Source organism: Poromitra crassiceps, assembly GCF_964638095.1.
Source record: "Poromitra crassiceps genome assembly, chromosome: 4".
In the NCBI taxonomy this organism is placed as follows: Eukaryota; Metazoa; Chordata; class Actinopteri; order Beryciformes; family Melamphaidae; genus Poromitra; species Poromitra crassiceps.
In genome coordinates, this window is record NC_139626.1 from 66,378,338 (window position 1) to 66,397,717 (window position 19,380).

Sequence of the window (19,380 nt, forward strand, 5' to 3'; positions counted from 1 at the left end):
ATACGGACGGATGCGATGCGATTTCCTTTTCCCCAACGACTTCTTCTGTGTGTTTTACTCCACTTTCTCTCATCTGGAGTGCGCTGTCGCCACCTAAGGGTTCTGTAAAATAGGTTAGACACATTCAATAGCTCTCATATTGTAAGAGGCGATGTAAGAGGCATAGATCGACACCCCCCCGTCAAAAAAACAATTTCGAGTTATTGACGCCATTTGGCGTCGCTGGCAGCCTACGGTAAATTTCTAATGACGCCATATGGCGTCGCTGGCACTCAATGTGTTAACTGGCTTTGTGAAACAGAAAATCCTGGACTTGTGCCAAATCGTCAACAAACTTATCTGGTTAATTGAGTTAGCAGCAAAGTGAAACAGAGGCCTGTACTACAAAGCAAGATTTAGGTTGATCCTGATAAGTTTGGGTTTAGACCTGGTTTAGCCGTACTACAAAGCAAGTTAACTTCTTACCGACATATATTTCCATAGCAACTTATGCTTCACACTTAACCTGGTCCGCAGCAGGTTAAGTTGCAAGGATAAGATTAGACCTTAAAGGGATACACCACTTTTTTTGAAGTTTAGCTCATTTCCCACATCCCCCCCACATCGCCAATAAACCCCCTGCCTTTACGGGCATTATCCATGCACTATTCAGTGAGCTACAACTACAAGTTAGTAATTTTCGTCATAGAATGGAGGTCGATGGTATCGCTGTCTGTCAATGAAAATAGACGGACGGCACTTCTTTCTAAACATGGCCGCTGCGCGCATTGATCTCACACAGCACCTCAAAGCCTATGCTCAAAGCACCATGGAAACCACTGTAAACAGCGCACTGCGCCTGCGTGTCAGTAGTCGAGGATAAAAGTTTTTGAGACAACAAAGAGTTAGCCCAGGTGATAGTTTTGCGAGAACAATGCCTTACACGTGTATTGTCGAAGGTTGCGGCAATAAAGCGAAGAAATGGTCAATTGTGAAGTTTCACGTTCTTCCAACAACTAATGCAGACCGGCTGAAGGAATGGCTCGCTATTCTCAAAATCGATCCCAACACAACCAAGGACAGCCTACGCAGGATGCATGTTTGCTCAGACCATTTTCTCCCCGAAGACTACACTGAAAAAACCGACCGTAAAGGAGAAAAGTATAGTGTTTTGAAGTATACTGCCATCCCGTCAGTCATCACATTGAGAGCGGACGTGGTAAGTGTTATTACCGTTATTTATTGCATTTCTAACGGCTATCTACAATCTCAAAGCGCTTCACACACGGGGGGGAAGGGTCAACTCAACCCCCAACGATGGTTGAGTCTTTTTACTTAGTAGGCCTACACAAAAGCTTTGCACTGCAGTGTTAGTCCCAATGAATAGCCTAACTTTGCCCAGTAATGGATGGGCTTGAGTAGTGTACACCTGGACAAGCAGGGAGAATAAGACTATCTGACATTATTGTGAATCAAATAACTTTATGGTGAAAAGTGTTTGCCCTGGTCAGCTGACCGGCCTTACAAGCCATTGTTAGAAAGACTAGTGCCTGCTGTTGTTCCCTCTGGAGTTTAGGTTGATTTATGATCTGGTTTATGGCCACACAAAAAAGAGCCCAAAAGTATAATTTTCTTTTACCCCAAGTTATAATGAAGTGGTTGTAAAACGCAGCAGCCGGTAAACATTGTAGCTATTTGTACATATTATATTTATGTGGATAACCGTCTGATACATGCTGACTTTTTCCTCAAACACATTGTATGATTTGTTTTTTAAATCAAAAGCGTGATCAGGTGCCATTGGATTCTATATATTGTATTGTCATGAATATTATAAGGTATCATTGTTTTAGTATGCCATTGAAAGGGAATGCATTATTGACTCATCTGTTCTGAATTGTATTTGTGTAGTGAAGAGTAATCTTTTAGCACCTTTTGTTATTCAGGCTGAGGTGGGTGACGCCCAACAGGATCCAGAAGTGGAGAGTGCTTCCAGCCTTTTTGCACATGTACCACAGTCAACCCCAAAGAAAAGCCGTGCTGCTGAGGGCCAACCACTCACTCTCAACCTGATTAGTCCGGCACAGACACAGCCACGCACAAAGCCCTCAACATCTGGAAAGTACCTTGCACTGGCACCCAGTTGGTCAAATCAATCGGTAGGCTAATTCATATATTATCATGTAATGTCTTGTACTTTGTGATGAAAGCATCAAGATTTGAAATCCGGCTGTCTCATCTGCAGGCCTCTGATTCCTCATCTCCATCAACGGCCACCCACAGGGCCAGAACAAGTCTTTTCTTTCCGGTGAGTATGTAGCTGTACATACGCTGTAAAGTATGTAGCTGTACTACGAGAAAACTTATAATTTCTTACATTTCAAGTACATTTCAGTCACTTATGTATGTTTGTGTGATGAATGCCCAAATATTTGATATGCATCTGTCCTATTTGCAGCACACTGCTAGTGCTTCCTTATCCCCAATGATGGCGACATGTGATAGACGAACAAGTCAAGACGTTCCTGTGAGTATACATAACTAATGTATAATCCTGAACCGTAATAGTGGTTGCCAGCTTTGACATAATGCAACACAATGAAACACAATGAAATGTCTCAGTCCATTACATTTCAGTCATTTACTTGGCAGTTAGCCAGGGCTAAGTAAAATGCCATGGTTACACCTTATAGAAATAAAAATATATTCACAGCAAATTAGATAAGTGAGGTGATCACATCCAGTGCTGAAACACATGTGGGTGGATAAACAAAATGTTTTTGTGTTTGTTCACTGCAGGAAACAAGTGCGATGGAACCACTAGATGAGATGGAGATCAGTCAACACTCATCTGCCTTGGACATCAGTATGTCTTCGGAGCCAGCCGCTGATCCTGCCGACTGTAGTTTTGTGCCCTCCACTAGCCCCTCCACCTCTGACAAGGAATCCACATCGAGCACATCGAGCATCCCAGGACCTCATAGAAGATGGGGTGACAGGAAGTGGATCGTGAACGAGTCCCAGCTCATGGAACTCTTCAAAAAGTGCACCATTTGTGGTGGTGAAGTGAGTGAACAGGACCTCGAGACAACAACATCTGGCAGCAGAATAAAAGTAACATGGACATGTATCAATCACCACGCCGGGGAATGGGAGTCATGTCCAAATGTACGTGGGATGGCTGAAAACAACCTGCTTACAGCAGCAGCAACGTTATTCACTGGTGCTACTTTCACAGACATTCATGAGTGGGCATCTCTTTTGAATCTTCAACTTCCCAAAGAGACCACCTATTACAATATACAGTCCAGCTACCTGATTCGAGTCATACACACAGCATACACGAAGCAGCAGAACTCTGTCTTGGCTAGGCTCGTTGGTCAGACTCTGGACGGTGAGGAGGTGCATATATGTGGGGATGGGAGAAGTGATAGCCCAGGCCATTCCTGCAAATACACCACCTACTCCTTCATGGATGATTGCACCAATCTGATTCTCCTATTCGATTTGGTTCAGGTAAAAAATAAGAATTAGACCATTACAGAACAAAAACAGTATTGTCTGAAATGTTACTACCAGTCTACACTAATTCTTGTTTTGCCCCCCCCCCCCCCCCCCCCTCCCCAGGTGTCCCAGGCAAAAAATTTGGTTGTGATGGAGCCAATTGGATTCAAGAATGGACTGGATAGGCTTCTAGATGAAGGGATCAATGTAAACGTTGTCACCACCGACAGACATCCATCCATCAGGAAAATGATGAGAGAATCTTATCCAGACATCCAACACGAGTTTGATCCATGGCATACAGCCAAAGGTTAGAGCACAACCCCTGTCACTCATATTGTTTTGCTCCGTGTTCTTTTCCTCAGTGGTTGGCATGGAGCACTGCTTGTCAAATGGGGTAACATGTACCCTAGGGGTATGAGGAGAGTACTCCAGGGGGATGGGAGATAAAGTGGCAATACGAAAACTGACAGCTGCTCAGCCGACACTAACTGCAAACTTTTTTTTATCTATCTCATTCACAATTTCATAACCCGGAAAAGTCAGGGATATCAGTGCAACATATGCAATTTGGGTCTCCTGGGTCTTCTCATGCAGCGTTTTGTAGTCGGGTAATGGGGGAACGTAGATCCAGCAGTAATAGAGAAAAGCATTAGTGAAGCTACCTATAGATATAACCACTGCCGTAGATACAAAGTATATAGATAACCACTGTCCTAGATGTGTATTCTGTCTGTGCCTTCTCTGATTTCCAATTTCATTATCTACTTATATTTCCTTTATGAATTTAGGGATAAAGAAGAAAGTAGTTCTGCTGTCCAATCGCAAGGACTGCAGCGACCTCGGGCCATGGGTGAAGAGTCTCAGCAATCACATGTGGTAGTGCTGTTGCACATCTAAAGGAGATAAAGAGGTACACACACACCTCTCATCAGACACTTCTGTGGCAGATTTGCCTCAAGATGCTAACCTGTACATTATTTTACTTTCAACACATCATGCCCGCTCTAACGCAGTTCCATAACAATTAGCTGGCATCTTTTCATGTCATGCAATGGCTCCAACTGTTGTAACAAGGCTAAAATGATTTATGTTGGGGTCAAATGCTATTCTCAGGAGTTGGAGAGACGGTGGAAGTCGCTCCTCCATCATATCCGTGGGGTTCATCGCTGGGAAGAAGATGGACAGCAATATACATGCTACCACAGAGAGCTGTTGATGGAGGATCAGAGGAAGAAGAAATGGTTGGGAGAAGATTCCCCCGCCTACAAAGCCCTTCATGATGTGGTGATGAATAAACGCCTCCTCCAAGACCTGCAGCAAATGACGCTTTTCAAACACACCGGTATGATCATCACTTACTTATATGAGTTGCTACTGACATGCACTACTAAATCGCAATTAGAAGAGTTTGTGTGCAGAACACCACCAATGTCAAAATTAAAAAATATATATATTCTACTACGTCTATCTCCATCAGGTCAGGCAAGCACATTGCTTCTAATTTCACAATTTTATTTTCAATTATGTGTCTTTATTTTTCCAGGCCAACTAGAGGTGTTCCACAATGTCCTCCTCAAATACTGTCCCAAGCGGCTCCATTTCGAGTACCCTTCCATGCAGGCGCGGACGATGTTGGCAGTCATGGACCACAATGAAAACCACAATACAAAACGTGAACAGGCTACGACGGCGGAAGGTAAGTTCCAAACATAAGATAAAAGGCATTAGGCAAGTTCACAAAAGGTATCCCAGTGTGTAATATTGTTACTGGCCCATTTGATAGTTTATAGATGTGATGGTTATTTGTTATTTTAGTCATTTAGTTCATGTTAGCATAGAATGAAAGCAATGTAGTAAAAGACTAATACGAATAATAATCATAACTGAACAATGTTTTTTTGTTTTTTTTTTTTTCCATTTCCGGCGATACAATATAGCATTAGGGATGCGGGTGTTTACAGTGTGACCACATAATGTTTCAGTCACGCGTGTATGTCATTTCAGGCCTCCCAAGACACAACGTTGTTTTTCCAAGGCAGTCGCAGCAATGGATTTCACGACCAATCTATGAGCCGACAACACAGGTCTTCAGAGATGAACTGATGCAGCAAGTCATCCTGAGACGCTTGGATCCCACAGTCAAATTCAAAAACACCTCATCACGTGCTCTAGTCCCTCGTCTGGCTGCCAACATCGCCAAAACACCAAAACCCAGCAAGGACGAAGCCTTACAAGCACACACATCAAGGTTCAAAGGCTCATCAGAGGGACAATAACTGTTTTTATGTATATAGATATGTGTGTGTGTGTGTGTGTGAGTATATAAATATGTACAAATATATGTGTATGTGTGTGTATATGTATATACACAGACACACACATATATATATAGATTTATATACATACATACATATTGATAGACAGCTATATAGATAGAGGGGTAGCTGTATTGATGTAGATATGTGTGCGTGTTATGTGTAGATTTTGCCCCAGATAGTGTGATCTGTGTACATATAGTGCCTCATCCCAGTCACAAATTGTTTGGTTCCACCAGGCATGCTGGTTCACCTGTACATTTCAACCCTACAATACAATCTGTCCTTATGGTCAAATAAACCAATACAAATTCCCTGTTTGTGAATTATCATTATATGTGCTGATGGTAATCTGACATGTATACAACATTGACAATGTTATCTTTGATATTTTATATTTACTACAAAATATTTGAATATAGAACTTATGGTACATTTTGGAAAAAAACAAGTATTTAGGTTGTGCTGTTCTGGTGGGCTATTGGACTGCTCAAATTCAAATTGTAATTCAATATTGTACTACTCTGCCATGTAGCATAGTCTTTACACCTAGATTTTTAACCACATATTTGGTCACACATTGGAGAAGCATGCAATAATAACACAGAAATGGTGTAAGAAAACGTTTATTTTTGATAATAAAGCACAAAATTCAAGGATTAGAGTCATTAGGCAGGATCCAGAGCAAATGAATCATGTATTATAATAATAATAATAGAGAAGCTTCTGTCCTTGATAACTGCAATTCTGGAATTCAATTCCTAGTTGTCTTGGGTGTGGGTCAGCCTGGATCCAAACACTGTGCAGCTACAACATATCCATTGCATCCTCTGCCTCTCTGAATCCAATGTAAGTCCCCGTTTCGGAAGGATATCTTCGGCGAATGTGGTGGACGACACAGGATGGCAAGGGCTTCCGATTCCCTCTCCCCAAAGTTTCTCCCTTCAGGGCCCACTCCAACACTATTCGATAGGCCACCAATCTGTATTGACTGATAAACAAAAACAAGCGGATGTCAATTCTTGTTTATTTTTAGACATAATTCATAATAACGTCTCAAAGGGCTTTGCAGATAATACCCCACTAGACACAATAACTAGATACAGAAATAATAATAAATTAGTTGCCTAATAAATAGGCTATATAACCAAACTATCATGGAAGTAGCCTATTAGCCAATGATAGCCTACATGTTCGTTTATACATGATGAGGAGACCATTTGTTATACAGCTGAACGAGGTAATATCCAGCACTATGTGCACCATACATGCAAAAAAGTACATTATTATGGTCACTTACTCGATGGATAACTGTCCATTAGGTCCAGCTGGCATGGGGCGTTTTTTCCAGTTGATTTTGGGGACATGGAAAAAGGTTTCCACAACCGCAGGATTAGACAGAGCTGAAAAATCTTCGTTGATTGTGACACATTCCCTTTGTTCACTGTCCTCTTCGCCAGATAAATCTAGTCTTTCCATTGATGGAAGCACTAAGTGCCACTCAGTACAACAGAAACACTCTATTTCTGTCGGCATCGGCTGGCATGCTCCACATCGACACCACCAGTCCATCCCGGTTCGTTCTCTCCCCTCGGCCGCCGGCTGTTCGGCTGCCTCAGCCTCTCGTCTTGCCCGCTCTGCGTCTAAAGCCTGTAGTTCTTCCTCAGTATATTCTGGTTCAAATAGATAAGGTTCGGGGTCTTGGTTTGTCCAGTAGTAATCGTCATCATCCTCTCTCACGAAGTCCGCCATGATTAGTAGTTATCGTAGTTGTCCTTTGTTTTGGTTACATTGGTTTCCATGGTGCCTGAGGCGCTGTGTGAGATCAGTGCCCCTCCGCCGTGTTAAGTAGTGCCGTCTGGCTATTTTCCTTCTAAGACACCGCTACGTGCATTTTGGATTGATATTTCATCGTGAGGTGACTCCCCGAAGCACAACATGTATTTTAGCGCCGTGAGATGTGTGTTTTAGCGGATTTTTAACAGCGATACCATCGGCCTCCATTCTAAGACGAAAATTACTAACTTGGAGCTGTAGCTCACTGAATAGTGCATGGACAATGTCGGTAAAGGCAGGGGGTTTATTGGCGATGTGGGGGGATGTGGGAAATGAGCTAAACTTCAAAAAAAGTGGTGTATCCCTTTAAATACACCGCCCACGAACCAATCGAATCAGCAGTTTGGCAAAATGGCCAACTCCTTTCTGGACGAGTTTCCCATCGAGGAAGGAGCACGAATTGTAATGTTGAATTAATCAAGGACTAAAGCCTCGCACTTGTTGGCTATTTTAATTAAGCCCTACTTACAAGGGCGTTGGAAGCACGGTGCGGTGGGCGCTGCAGCACCCCCTGGTGGCAAGAGATGTAAAAAAAAAAAAAAAAAAAAAATTTTTTTACAGTGCACCTGAACGCAACATGCAAAATACCCGCTGAATAAGTGTCCAAATGTTCATGTAATTCTGGCCAATACTCCACTTCTGTTATAACATTTCAGTCTGGAAGATATAATCTTTATGACTAAAAGGCTAAATGAATAGCTTAGAAAATGAATAGCACCGGGGGCCCATGGTACTATTAATCCGGCCCTGGATATATGGGAGGAATAGCAGGTAGGCTATCACTGTCCCTGAGTCCTGAGGGTAAATTGAGTAATGCTGCAGAGAAGAGGAGAAGACACTGAATAATGACATCACAACAGTATAATCCTAATGTTAATTTAAAATGTAATATTCCTCTAAATATGGCTAAAAGTCCAAAAAGGGTGGGAGAGAGAATGAGGATTCCAACACAGCAGTGGGAGCAAGTGGTGACATGGAGGTGAGGGAGAAAAGGTGACTGAATAATGACACAACAGTCTAATCTTAATGTTAATATTCCTCTAATCTGGCGACAAAGCGCCGGCAGCCGTCCCCCCCAATGTTGAATCGGTGGCAGCACCCCCTACCTAAAAGTACTTCCAACGCCCCTGCCTACTTACCACTTTGGAATATGTTTTTATATATTCATTTTTGTGCTCTCAAGTAGCCTAGATACGTTGTTTGACCCCGCTGATCGATTGCAGCTGAATAGTGAGTGGAGAAATATCACTAAACCGGCATAAAAAGGTTACATAAACGTCTCCAAAGCGCACGGTGCCGTGTGCGCAACGGAGCTGAGACTGACGTTGGCTTGGAATTGAAATGGTCTTAGCCTACATGCTGGAATAGCCTACTACATCTAAGCAATTTAATATGGGATCACCTGCACACAGGCGATCCCATATTAAGATGATTCATATCTAGGCTACTCCTGCATTTTGCAGCTGCAACTGTGTTGCTTTTGGCCTGTATGATGTGATTGAACTTCATATTTCCAGCATCATTATATGAAATATGGAGATATGCGACTCTGCTGACAATATATGTGACCACAAAATAAGCAATTTTTTATAAATGAAATCTATGCCCGCACGTACCGTGTCGATTCAGTTCAGAAGCATTTATTTTATTTTATTATCATTCTTTTTTTTATTGATTAGCCTATAGGAATTATTCAATCAGTGCGACTAAACACATCATGAGATCATTATTATTCATTGAGCCTAAATGGTCTATACATACGGATTTTGGACTGAGATAGATTACACATTGCTTCCACAAAAGACATGCCGGTTTTGAGTGTATTGAGAGGGTGAATTGAGCTGCTGTAGATAGCCTACGTGGAGGTAGAAACCGCTCTTCAAAGAAATTACTGGTGTGGATAAAAGTGGTCACTTAGTTTAGACAGTCATTCGGCCTCTTTTGCGGGCACGAGCTCCAGTGCACGGGCATTTTCATGTGCACGAGCTCTCAGCTTGATTAGAAAAACCTGGTTGGAGTTAACGAGTGGCAAACGAGGTTCGTAGTACAAGTTAACTACAATCGAGCTGATCTGGTTTAGACAAACCAGTCGATAGAACAGTCACTGGTTTAGACAAACCAGATCAAGGGACAGATCCTGGATCTTCTTATAGAACATTCGTAGTATAGAGCCCAGGACCATGTGGTTATTTGTTGATTGATTGACAGTTTGATCATTAATTTCTCAGCAGTTTGATGATGTCACATGATGTCATCATCCTGAGTCAGTAGGATGTGGATGTAGATGTGGATGTAGATGTAGATGTGGTGTAGACGGACTTTCTATCTTAGTAGTTGAATATGTTTCTTTGTTTTCATGAATCAAACTAAATACACACTTACATTTCCTCAGACCTCCTGGTTTCAGCCACTGCTCTCCTCCATGGTCCACCCTGGAGGAATAAACAATGTCAGACCAGCAGATTCTCTTTGATGATGGAAACATGGATATTTAATATCCTTCAACAGGCCTGGCGCCACGAGGGGGCCTAAGGGGGCTTAGCTCCCTCAGTTCAATTTTCGGCCCCCTCACTTGATTTTTTTTTTAACACATTCACTGCCAGCCGTTTTTCAATACTGTAGTTAGCTTCTGCCAAGGTTTTTTTTTGAGGATTCTGGTTCATCTTTCAAGAGCCGAGGATTCGTTTCTGTTAGGATTTTGTGAACACACAATATCTCAAAAGAACTAATAGAATGTGTGCTTTCTCTGTCTAAAATAGTTAGTTTGTAGAGTTAGTAGTTATGTAAGCATTAGCAGTTGAATACAGCATGGTTTCAGCGTCTGAAAATTTATTCTGAGATAAACGGCTTTTTGTGAAATTCGATAGAACAGTCACTTTAACCATTCATTTTTGGCATCAGTAAGACGTCAGACATCTAAACAATAGTTTTGAACAGTAATTTCCTCCCTAACAGCAGGAAACACCCCTCTCCTTCAAACTCCTCCCTCCGTGTGTGTTCTTCTTGGCTGCAGCGGGCGTGTCACAAGCTTGTTTCTGCTGCTGTTGTAACCTCGCGTCACCAGGCTCACTGCTTTGCTGCTGCTCCTGCCTGCTGGCGGCCGCTCGGCAAGTCTGGATATGGGCTCGCTCGTTTCTTGCGGTTTCGGTTGAGAGCTTTGATGAAGCTTTTGCGATTCTGGTCTTATTTATGCTGCGTGTTTCAAAGTGTCTTGCACCCATAATCTATTATGCAAATTTGCAATCCCCCCCCGCCAGCTCCCAAACGCGAAAGCGAAAGCGTTTTCGCCAATCCATTATAATGAGAATGGCTTCCTCACACTGCTTTTTGCTTGCCTTCCTCTAGTTTGGAGAGCACTGTCGCCACTTAGTGGGTCGGTGGAATGGGTTGTACACGTTCGGTTGCTCCAATATTTTTATAGGAGACGTGGGGAGCGTTGATCCACGTCCCACCGTCAATTTTTTTTTTTTTTTTTTTAAGCCGAGATATCTCGTCATTGGCAGTCAACCGTTGGATTCTGTAAGCCGAGATATCTCGTCAATGGCAGTGAACGTGTTAAAGAATAGTTAACTCATTCTCTGCCAGGGTCATTTCGGTCTGTGTGCTCCCAGTGCCAGGATTTTGAGCATATTTCCTGATCTTCCAGGACCCACAGAATATTCTGTGCTAGGAATAAAATTACACAACATATCTCACAATAAAGCAGAGACTCTCTTCTTACCCCTTGTAAAAAACTGAAACTCCACCATGTTTCCTTGTTTAGTTACAAGCAGTGGAAGTTAGCTTGTTTTCACTAAAAATGCCGTCTTTGGAACAGAAATAGGAGAAAAAGAGGTTTTTAGTGAAGGACACCGTTTCAAGCAGAACTCTCTTTTGAGCCTTTTATTTTTTGCCTCAGTGACACATCAGACACATTATACAGTATTTGTTTTCCCAAATAAATAAATAAAAAATAAGAGAATGTATTTGAGGGAGCTGTGTCGGTCCATCCCGCCCAGTGAGCGGCTACAGAGAGAGAGAGAGAGAGAGTCTGGCCCCTGGGGTTTCTTGACAGATGAGGCTTGGCCGCAGTATTTATCAAAGTATGATAAATATGTGCACAAAATCAAATAAATAATTTACTTTTACAGTTGCCATGTGGATTTTTAGCTTAGCTTGATAAAAGCATAAACAAATGGAACGAACCCTTATGTGGTCACACTCACACACTCTCTCTCTGGTGGGTGTTAACTTCAACCAATCAGATCGCCGAAGGTGCCTGCCTGTGGATGATCTCCGTGGTATTCATTGATTGAGTCCTCAAGGTCGTAAAGTCACCTTCGAAGCATTTAGTTAGATTATAACTAACTAGTTATGTGGCTTAGCCTTCCCAAATGTTGAGGGTTGTTTTTTAGAATTTAATACATAGAATTGGGAACGTTACATTCAATTTCATTCAGACTGCCTGTCACTTCCGCGGCGGCAGCCATGTTGGCGAGTGAAAAGAACTACAAAGACCATGTACCCACTACTTGCCCAGACGAGCCAGAGCCCGCCTACGGCCGCCGCTGATTCGTCGAGCCGGCATGGCTCGACCAATCATCTTAACTGCCTGTGCGGGTCCAGACCGTCACGGAGAACCAAATGAAATGTGAGTTCACGTGACGGGCGGTTTACCAGGCTAAGTTATAACAGCCCCCTCAGTCATTTCATCCTGGCGCCGGCCCTGTCCTTCAATATGAAGGATTTCCACTCATATCCGCCATTGATAGAGGATTATTAGATTAATTATTAGAGATTCCAGTCTGCAGTGTGACAGAGAAAATGTGTGTGACACTCAGCTTTCTAGCAGACGTTGCATCTCCATACCTGAGAACGTCCAGGCTCCAGTGTGGATCCTCCAGTCCAGCAGAGAGCAGTTTCACTCCGGAGGCTCCTGGATGATTGTAGCTCAGGTCCAGCTCTCTCAGATGGGAGGGGTTGGAGTTCAGAGCTGAGGCCAGAGAAGTACAGCCTTCCTCGGTGAGCAGACAGCCTGACAGCCTGCACAAAGACAACCACACATGTACCCATGCACGCACGCGCGCACGCACGCACGCACGCACGCGCGCACGCACGCACGCACGCACGCACGCACGCACGCACGCACGCACGCACGCACGCACGCACGCACGCACACACACACACACACACACACACACACACACACCAAAGCATTTTCTTCAGTGAATAGTTTGCAGTGTTGAGGGATACAACAATATTGATAATCATCTCACTTACATTTTGGCATGATTTCAAAATAAACGCAGCTTGATGAAGGGAGTAACGTTGTAGCTTTTTGCGCGCAGTTTTTTGACATTGTTTGTAAACGTGGTGCTTGTGTGTTGTCTCTGATTGTCCCTGAGGGCCGCTGCTGGCTGTGGCGGCAATCAGACAAAGTGCCCTCACCTGTGCTGCCTGCACAGGTGGGGGGATATAAGCAGCAGGAGCCACAGACAGAAGGGGAAGCAGACCAGAAGGGAAAGACCAGAGGGGGAGCAAGGATGTCGTGCGGCTAGCAGGAGTTCAGAGGGGGAGCGGCGGAGATGGGGAGCCAGGCGTAGCCCTGCCTGCGGCTTGGGTAAGATGCAGGTGTGAGCGGCTTGGCCGCTGAGTACCCCTCTCTCCTATGCGTACCTATGGGCGCACCATGGCGGATTCACGGGGGAGAAGGAGAGAAGGGGAAGGCCCGGAAGCCGCTCCACCTGGTACTGGGAGCCGTGGGCGGGGTGGGGCTCCCCAGTCTCTTCAAAGCTGCCGTTCCTCCTCAAACCAAGAGCTCCCTTGAACCCAGTAACAGTGACACAGAGGAGGAAGCACGGGAGGACGAGTGCAACGAACCCCATAGGAGCAACGAGGTGACGAGGACCCGAGACGAGTGTTTGCCAACAGACGAGGAACGAGACGAGCTGTGTGCGCAAACATCTGAGGTCCTGAGATCCGGGCGGTGGCAGACAGCTGTGTGATCGTCGGTGAAGCCAGGGGAAAGCCGAGCAACCGCAGCAGAGGGGTGTCGTTACGACGAGCCCCTCTCTCAAGTTAAGTACTGTTGTTACTCCTGGCTCCTTCCTCCCTCTGTATTTTAATTCATACGGCGATGGCCAGATTTTAGTTATTTTAGTATTTTAATATTTGATACTTTCCCCTTGGTTTTAATGGGCCTTTTTATCCCCAGCCAGTTTTAATCGTCCCTTTTAACTCCGTTGTCCAAGCCACCGAGACTTTGATTGGGCCGTTTTTTTAGCACAGCAACCCCTATTTATGCATGTGTTTTTGAGCCTTTTTACCTACGGGTTCTTTCATCAAGAGTGCTGTGCTGCTTGACGTGTATTTTGCTGTGACGGTTGGCTGACGCTACGTTTTGGCCCCATTAAGGAAAGCCGGAGGAGACCAGGACCGAAGCCACCGGGAAGATTGGATTATTACTGGAACAGTGGACTTGGGGCTGGGCCGGGGAAAATCATCTTAATAACTTTTGATCAAATAAACCGTCAACTTTTGACCTTGGGTTTTTAGTGGTTTTTAACTCTGCTCACTCCTGATTTTAAAGAACCTGTGCAGTTTTCTTCCTTTTAATAAGAGTCCTAGTCTCTCTAACCTAGGTGGCGTTGTCGGCAACATTTTAACTATTAAGCAGACTTTAATGTGGCAAAGTGCCCACGTTACAGGAGCAGGGCGTGAGAGGCTGTGCGCACCCGCCGCATGGTCAGCTCCGTAGATGCTAGGCATGGCGGGGGAAAATCCCTTACGCAAACCCCGACTACTGACACACCCCGTGGGTGCGCCGGATCGGAGTAAGCCTCCCGCTGCGCGACTTTCGCTGGCTGGGAGGACTGCGGGGACGAAGTCCTCTTTCGAGCCCGACCGCACACGGATATGGGCCCCGCCGAAGGCGGGCCAATGTCCGGGGGCGTGTTCCACAGGAGAGCTCCCGACCGACAATGGGCACGCAGCGCCATTGGTGGTGGGCTTGTCCTGGATGCTACCAACCGAGGCCAGGCCATGGCCATGGGCCAAGGAGAGCCTTGATGACGGGCGTGAGACCCCGGGAGAGCTCCCGACCGACCTTGGGCACCGAGGACGGTGGGCTTGTCCCTAAAGCTACAAGCCGAACGCTGGCCCTGAGCCCAGACCTTGGCAAGCTGCCGCCCCAGCCGGGCACGTAGCGCCGGCAAGGGGCGGACGGAGCAGATCCCTGCTGAGCTCCGGGCCGAAGTTGGGCGCTGAGCTCCAACGACGGCGGGCTCATAGCCTCCCCCTCCCCCAAAGAAGGCGACTAAGAGCGGGCCGGATCACCAGCCGCACGCGCATCCTGGTCGGCCGTGGGACCCAGGACGGGCCCACTGCGGCCGGGTGGGGCGTAGCCATTGAGGGGGCACGACCCTGGGGGGGCCACACCCGCTGGCGTGGGGCGGTTTGCGGAGTGGCGGGCCCCGGAGGGCGGCTCAAGGCACGCCCTGCCCCCAGAAACCGGCGGCCGTCCCCTCGTTGCCGTCATGGCATGAGGGACCTGACCGCAGCGGAGTCCTGTTGCTGCCTCTCCAGCTGCTGGGCCATGTTCTCTACTGACGGCCCGAAAAGGCCCTCAGGAGAAATCTTGGCCCCGAGCAGCCTCCTCTTATCCGGCTCAGACAACTGTGTCAGGTTGACCCAGAGGTGGCGGTGCGTGAGAGCAGTGAAGGCCATAACCTTACCACTGTTCTGCGCCAAGCAGGCCACCATACGGAGGGCGTAGTCCGTGGCCATCCTGAGCTCTGTATACGTCTCCGGAGATGGGTTCCCCTGCAGCTCCCTCAGGAGGACGGCCTGGTAGCCCTGCAGGATGGCCAGGTTGTTTGTCAAGTACGACTTTTCAGCCAGCTTGGCCGTTAACTGGCACGCCTTTGAAGGCAGTGTCGGCTTGCCGGAGGTGGAGGCCAGATGGGATGCCACCAGTTCCTCCAGGGGGGGCATTCTGGAGAATGCCAGCCGCTCCTCGCCGTCAAACGCAAACCACGGGGCCATGCCCACGCAATGTGGCTTGGCCTCCTGTGGTCTTTCCCACCCTGCCTGCACGGCGCGGACCACGTCCTCACAGACAGGCATGCGGCGCCGCGGGCGGGGTGCCTGGCGTGCCTGAAAATAACACCCCTGTAGCACTGAGGCAGGGGGCTGGGGTGGGTCGGCCTAAGCGATGCCCAGCTTAGCTGCGGCCCTGGACATCACCCCGCTAAACTGCTTCTGGTAGGGCTCGTTCTCCTCCGAACGAGCTCCCTCCTCCGCAGTAGTGGTGACGGTGGTAGCACCTTCCCACTCTTCCCTGCCGGAAACCTCCTCCTGGGGGGTTTCCTCCTGGGGGGTATCGACCAGGGGGACCAGGAACTCACCCTGCTCTAAGAATGGATCTAAACTCAGGCTGCTCGGACTGGGCCTGAAGGCCCTGAGCAGCAGGGGCTTCACCCACGACAGGGTGGTCGGACCCAGCGGACGCGCTCCTCTCGAGAGGCGTACCGCTGGGAGGAATGTCCTCCTCAACAAAGAGCGTAGCTCTATGTCGCAGCACTACTAACTTGAAGGTAGCACAGAGGCTGCAAGACCAAGGGTTTAACAGCGCCCGTGCAGTGTGCTCGTGCCCAAGGCAGATCACGCAGCTATCGTGCCGGTCAAAGTCGGCCAACGTAGCCTTGCACACGTCGCAACCCCTCGCTGACTCTCCCTTCTCCATGCTCATAGCACGAGAACGACAAGCTAACCAGCAGCAAGCTCCCGCAGCAATGCACTCAAGCTCAGATTCAAACGTTACCCCAGCCGGGGTGAACGCAGCCAGCTACACGGCGGTAGCCTAAGCAGAATGTGCTAACGCACAATAAGGCAAGATGCTAGTCGCACGGATGCAAGCTAGCTATCTAGTTAATAACTGAGAGTGGCAACACACTCGAGTTAATACTCTCAGAAACAACGTTACCCCAGCCGGGGTGAACGTAAGCAAGCTACACGGCGGTAGCTTAAGCAGAATGTGCTAACAACACAATAAAAGGCAAGGCGCCCTTAGCTTTTGATGAGCTCGTCCGTCGCCGCTGGTGAAGAGATGCAGGAACGGGTCCCCGAAGCCTGAAGAATCTCGTCCACGTACGCCTTGTTTAGTCGGGCAATAAGACAGAATTAGCTCGGCTAGAGAGCGCAAACGTTAAGTTAGCACACGGAGCTTTGAATAATATGTCCTCAGCGGGCTGGAAGAACGAAGGAGTGGCCTCCTGGGATCTGGGCGGACGTGACGTTGTCACGGGGAGAGGAATGTGGGTGGCCCCCTCAGTCCCAGGATTACCACGCCACCTATTGGTGGGTGGTTTGGTTTTATATAAAGATCATTTTTGGAGCAAAAATAATATTCTTCCAGTGGCTGCGTGCACAGTGAAGATGGCACTAGAGTGAGAGCTTGAGTTCGAAACGAAGTAAAACCCCAATGACATGCTTCATACTGCTGTTGGCTAGGATAGGTAACTGGTGATTTGTGTCTTGTTTGTTATCGTGCATTCCTTTATAACTGGGGACTGGTAATCTTATGACTTCAAAGGTCATGAGCTGGGCGGTGACGTCATCAGAGCTGGTATTTCCCATTCCAAACTCGTAGGAGCCTCAGCAGCCCCAACCTAAAAAATCCAAGATGCCGCGCAACAACAGTAGTAGTAATCGTAGTAATATTGTTTACCACTTCTGTTTTGTTTGTGTCTCATTAAATCAGCTGTATAACACAGGACTGCCTAACTTCTATCTGTGTGGACATGAGGCTGCAGTGTTTGTATGCGCAAAATGCCGCGAAATGCCATGTTGTCAATTGTTATTGCTAACAATGGTTAGCCTGGCTAGCGACTGGATCTGACCAATGAACAGTGAACTTCCCAGCTCAAGTTTTCTGCAAATGGAACGCTAACAAAACGGATGTGATGTCATTTAGCCTCCACATCCCAGTTATTTTGCGATAAAGGAACGGACGATTAGCTTGTTAGCTTGCTGTTAGCTTGTTCATTATATTGTTTGTTATCTTATTTTTAATCTGGATTGGGCTTCTAAATGTGTTTTACCTCGGATTTTGGCACAAGGGATAGTAACATCTTGTCCTGTGTATTAAAGCCCCATTCAGCAAGTTTTCCAAGTTTTGCTATTGGAGAAACTGCGCCCTTTGCGTGCAATAGTATCGATAACGATATCGCCGTTCAAAGTCAACAAAACACAGCGCCAGAAAGCTCTATGTACATGTTGTGACATCGGGTACTCACCACGTGATGAAATAATAATCCATAGTTCCGTGAAACATAATTTTCGTAGCAAATCTGAATCGAGTTACTTCCTGGTTTCCAGGACCACAACGCTGCCGCTGTAGAGCGCATGCGCGCATCTTTTTTTTTTTTTATTGCCACGGGACGTGGCAGACAAACTGCTTAGTCCCAGGGCTGGCCAATGGAGGGCGGTGTGGGATAAATAAAGGCGAGAGTCTCCCTATTACAAGTCAATCTACCATGTCCTATGACTAAAAAGCTCTTATATTACAGTAAAAAATGTAAAAAATCTTACTGATTGGGGCTTTAATGAATGCTCAGCTTTTTGTCCCCAATATCAAAAGTTGACCCAAGGACCGGGTTCGTGTTTTTTTTATTTTTTTATTTTATTTTTCTGAGCTCAAGAAGAGTTAATTTGCAAAAACAGATAGCTGCCATTCTTAAAATGAAATAACACCCGTTTGAGTGCACATAAAAATGATTTAGATGATTTATGTGAACATGATTAAGTGAAAATGTTTTAATTACTGCCAAAAAGTTTGCATGTTCTCCTCGTCCCCCCTGGGGGTTTCTTTCATATAGGAACCCCTCACCAAAAACATGCAATATCCTGGTCGCTGAAGTGGTGCCTCATCTGGTCGTCCAGGGTGCCTGTTCGGAGGGAGGGTAACTCGTTGGAATAGTGTGATCCTCCCACATGCTATGTCCTACCGGTGAAGCTTCCCCTGTCAGGTAAAATGAAGCGGCTGGCTACTGCATGTCTCGGAGGAAGCATGGAGCCAGTTTCGGCTCTCCCCAGATCAGCAGAGGGTGGAGCAGCAACCCGGATAAATTAATTAAATTAGCACTAATGGGGGATAACAATGGGATAAAAAATCCCATCAAATAATGATCATAAATACATAAATATCTCACTACTATAATAAGGCGAGGGGTGGCATGTGGGCCACCTGCGTACGCGAAAACGTGAAGTGTGCAAGACTTTCGAGAGCGAACCAGTGTGAAGCACACAAAGGATTAAAAAGTACAAATGAAGATATCTGTTTTTGCAAGTTAACTTTTCTATTTCAACAAGAGGCAGTGAGGTGAGAAAATAATGACATGTTCTCTCAGAGAAGACAGAGTAGAGCTAAATGTTGGGTTTCACATCACATCAGCAGGAAAATGAGAGTTCAGGTATTGTCACTGATATTAATGTGCACGTAAAACAGAATTTAAACAGTCTGTTCAACAGTAACAGTGATCCTGACCTGAGAGTCTCCAGTCTACAGTGTGGACTCTGCAGTCCAACAGAGAGCAGCTTCACTGATGAATCTTCCAGGTCATTGTCACTCAGGTCCAGCTCTCTCAGAGTAGAAGACTGGGAGCTGAGAACTGAGGCCAGAGCTTCACAGCTTCTCTCTGACAGCTGACAGCCACTCAGCCTGAAGGAGAAATAGTGATGAAAAAACAACATTGAAAATGTTTAT

General features: G+C 46.2%; 1 protein-coding gene across 1 annotated transcript in view; it reads right to left on the bottom strand.

Annotated features, from left to right (window-relative positions):
• LOC310775420 (NACHT, LRR and PYD domains-containing protein 3-like) overlaps positions 1-19,380 on the bottom strand; it is an 888,839-nt gene that overhangs the window by 852,175 nt on the left and 17,284 nt on the right. Inside the window, exons 5-6 of the mRNA XM_083635567.1 lie at positions 19,162-19,335; positions 12,486-12,659 (exon numbers count right to left, since the gene is read on the bottom strand). Of these exons, the coding sequence (XP_083491693.1) occupies positions 12,486-12,659; positions 19,162-19,335 (348 nt within the window). The remainder of the gene's footprint in view (positions 1-12,485; positions 12,660-19,161; positions 19,336-19,380) is intronic.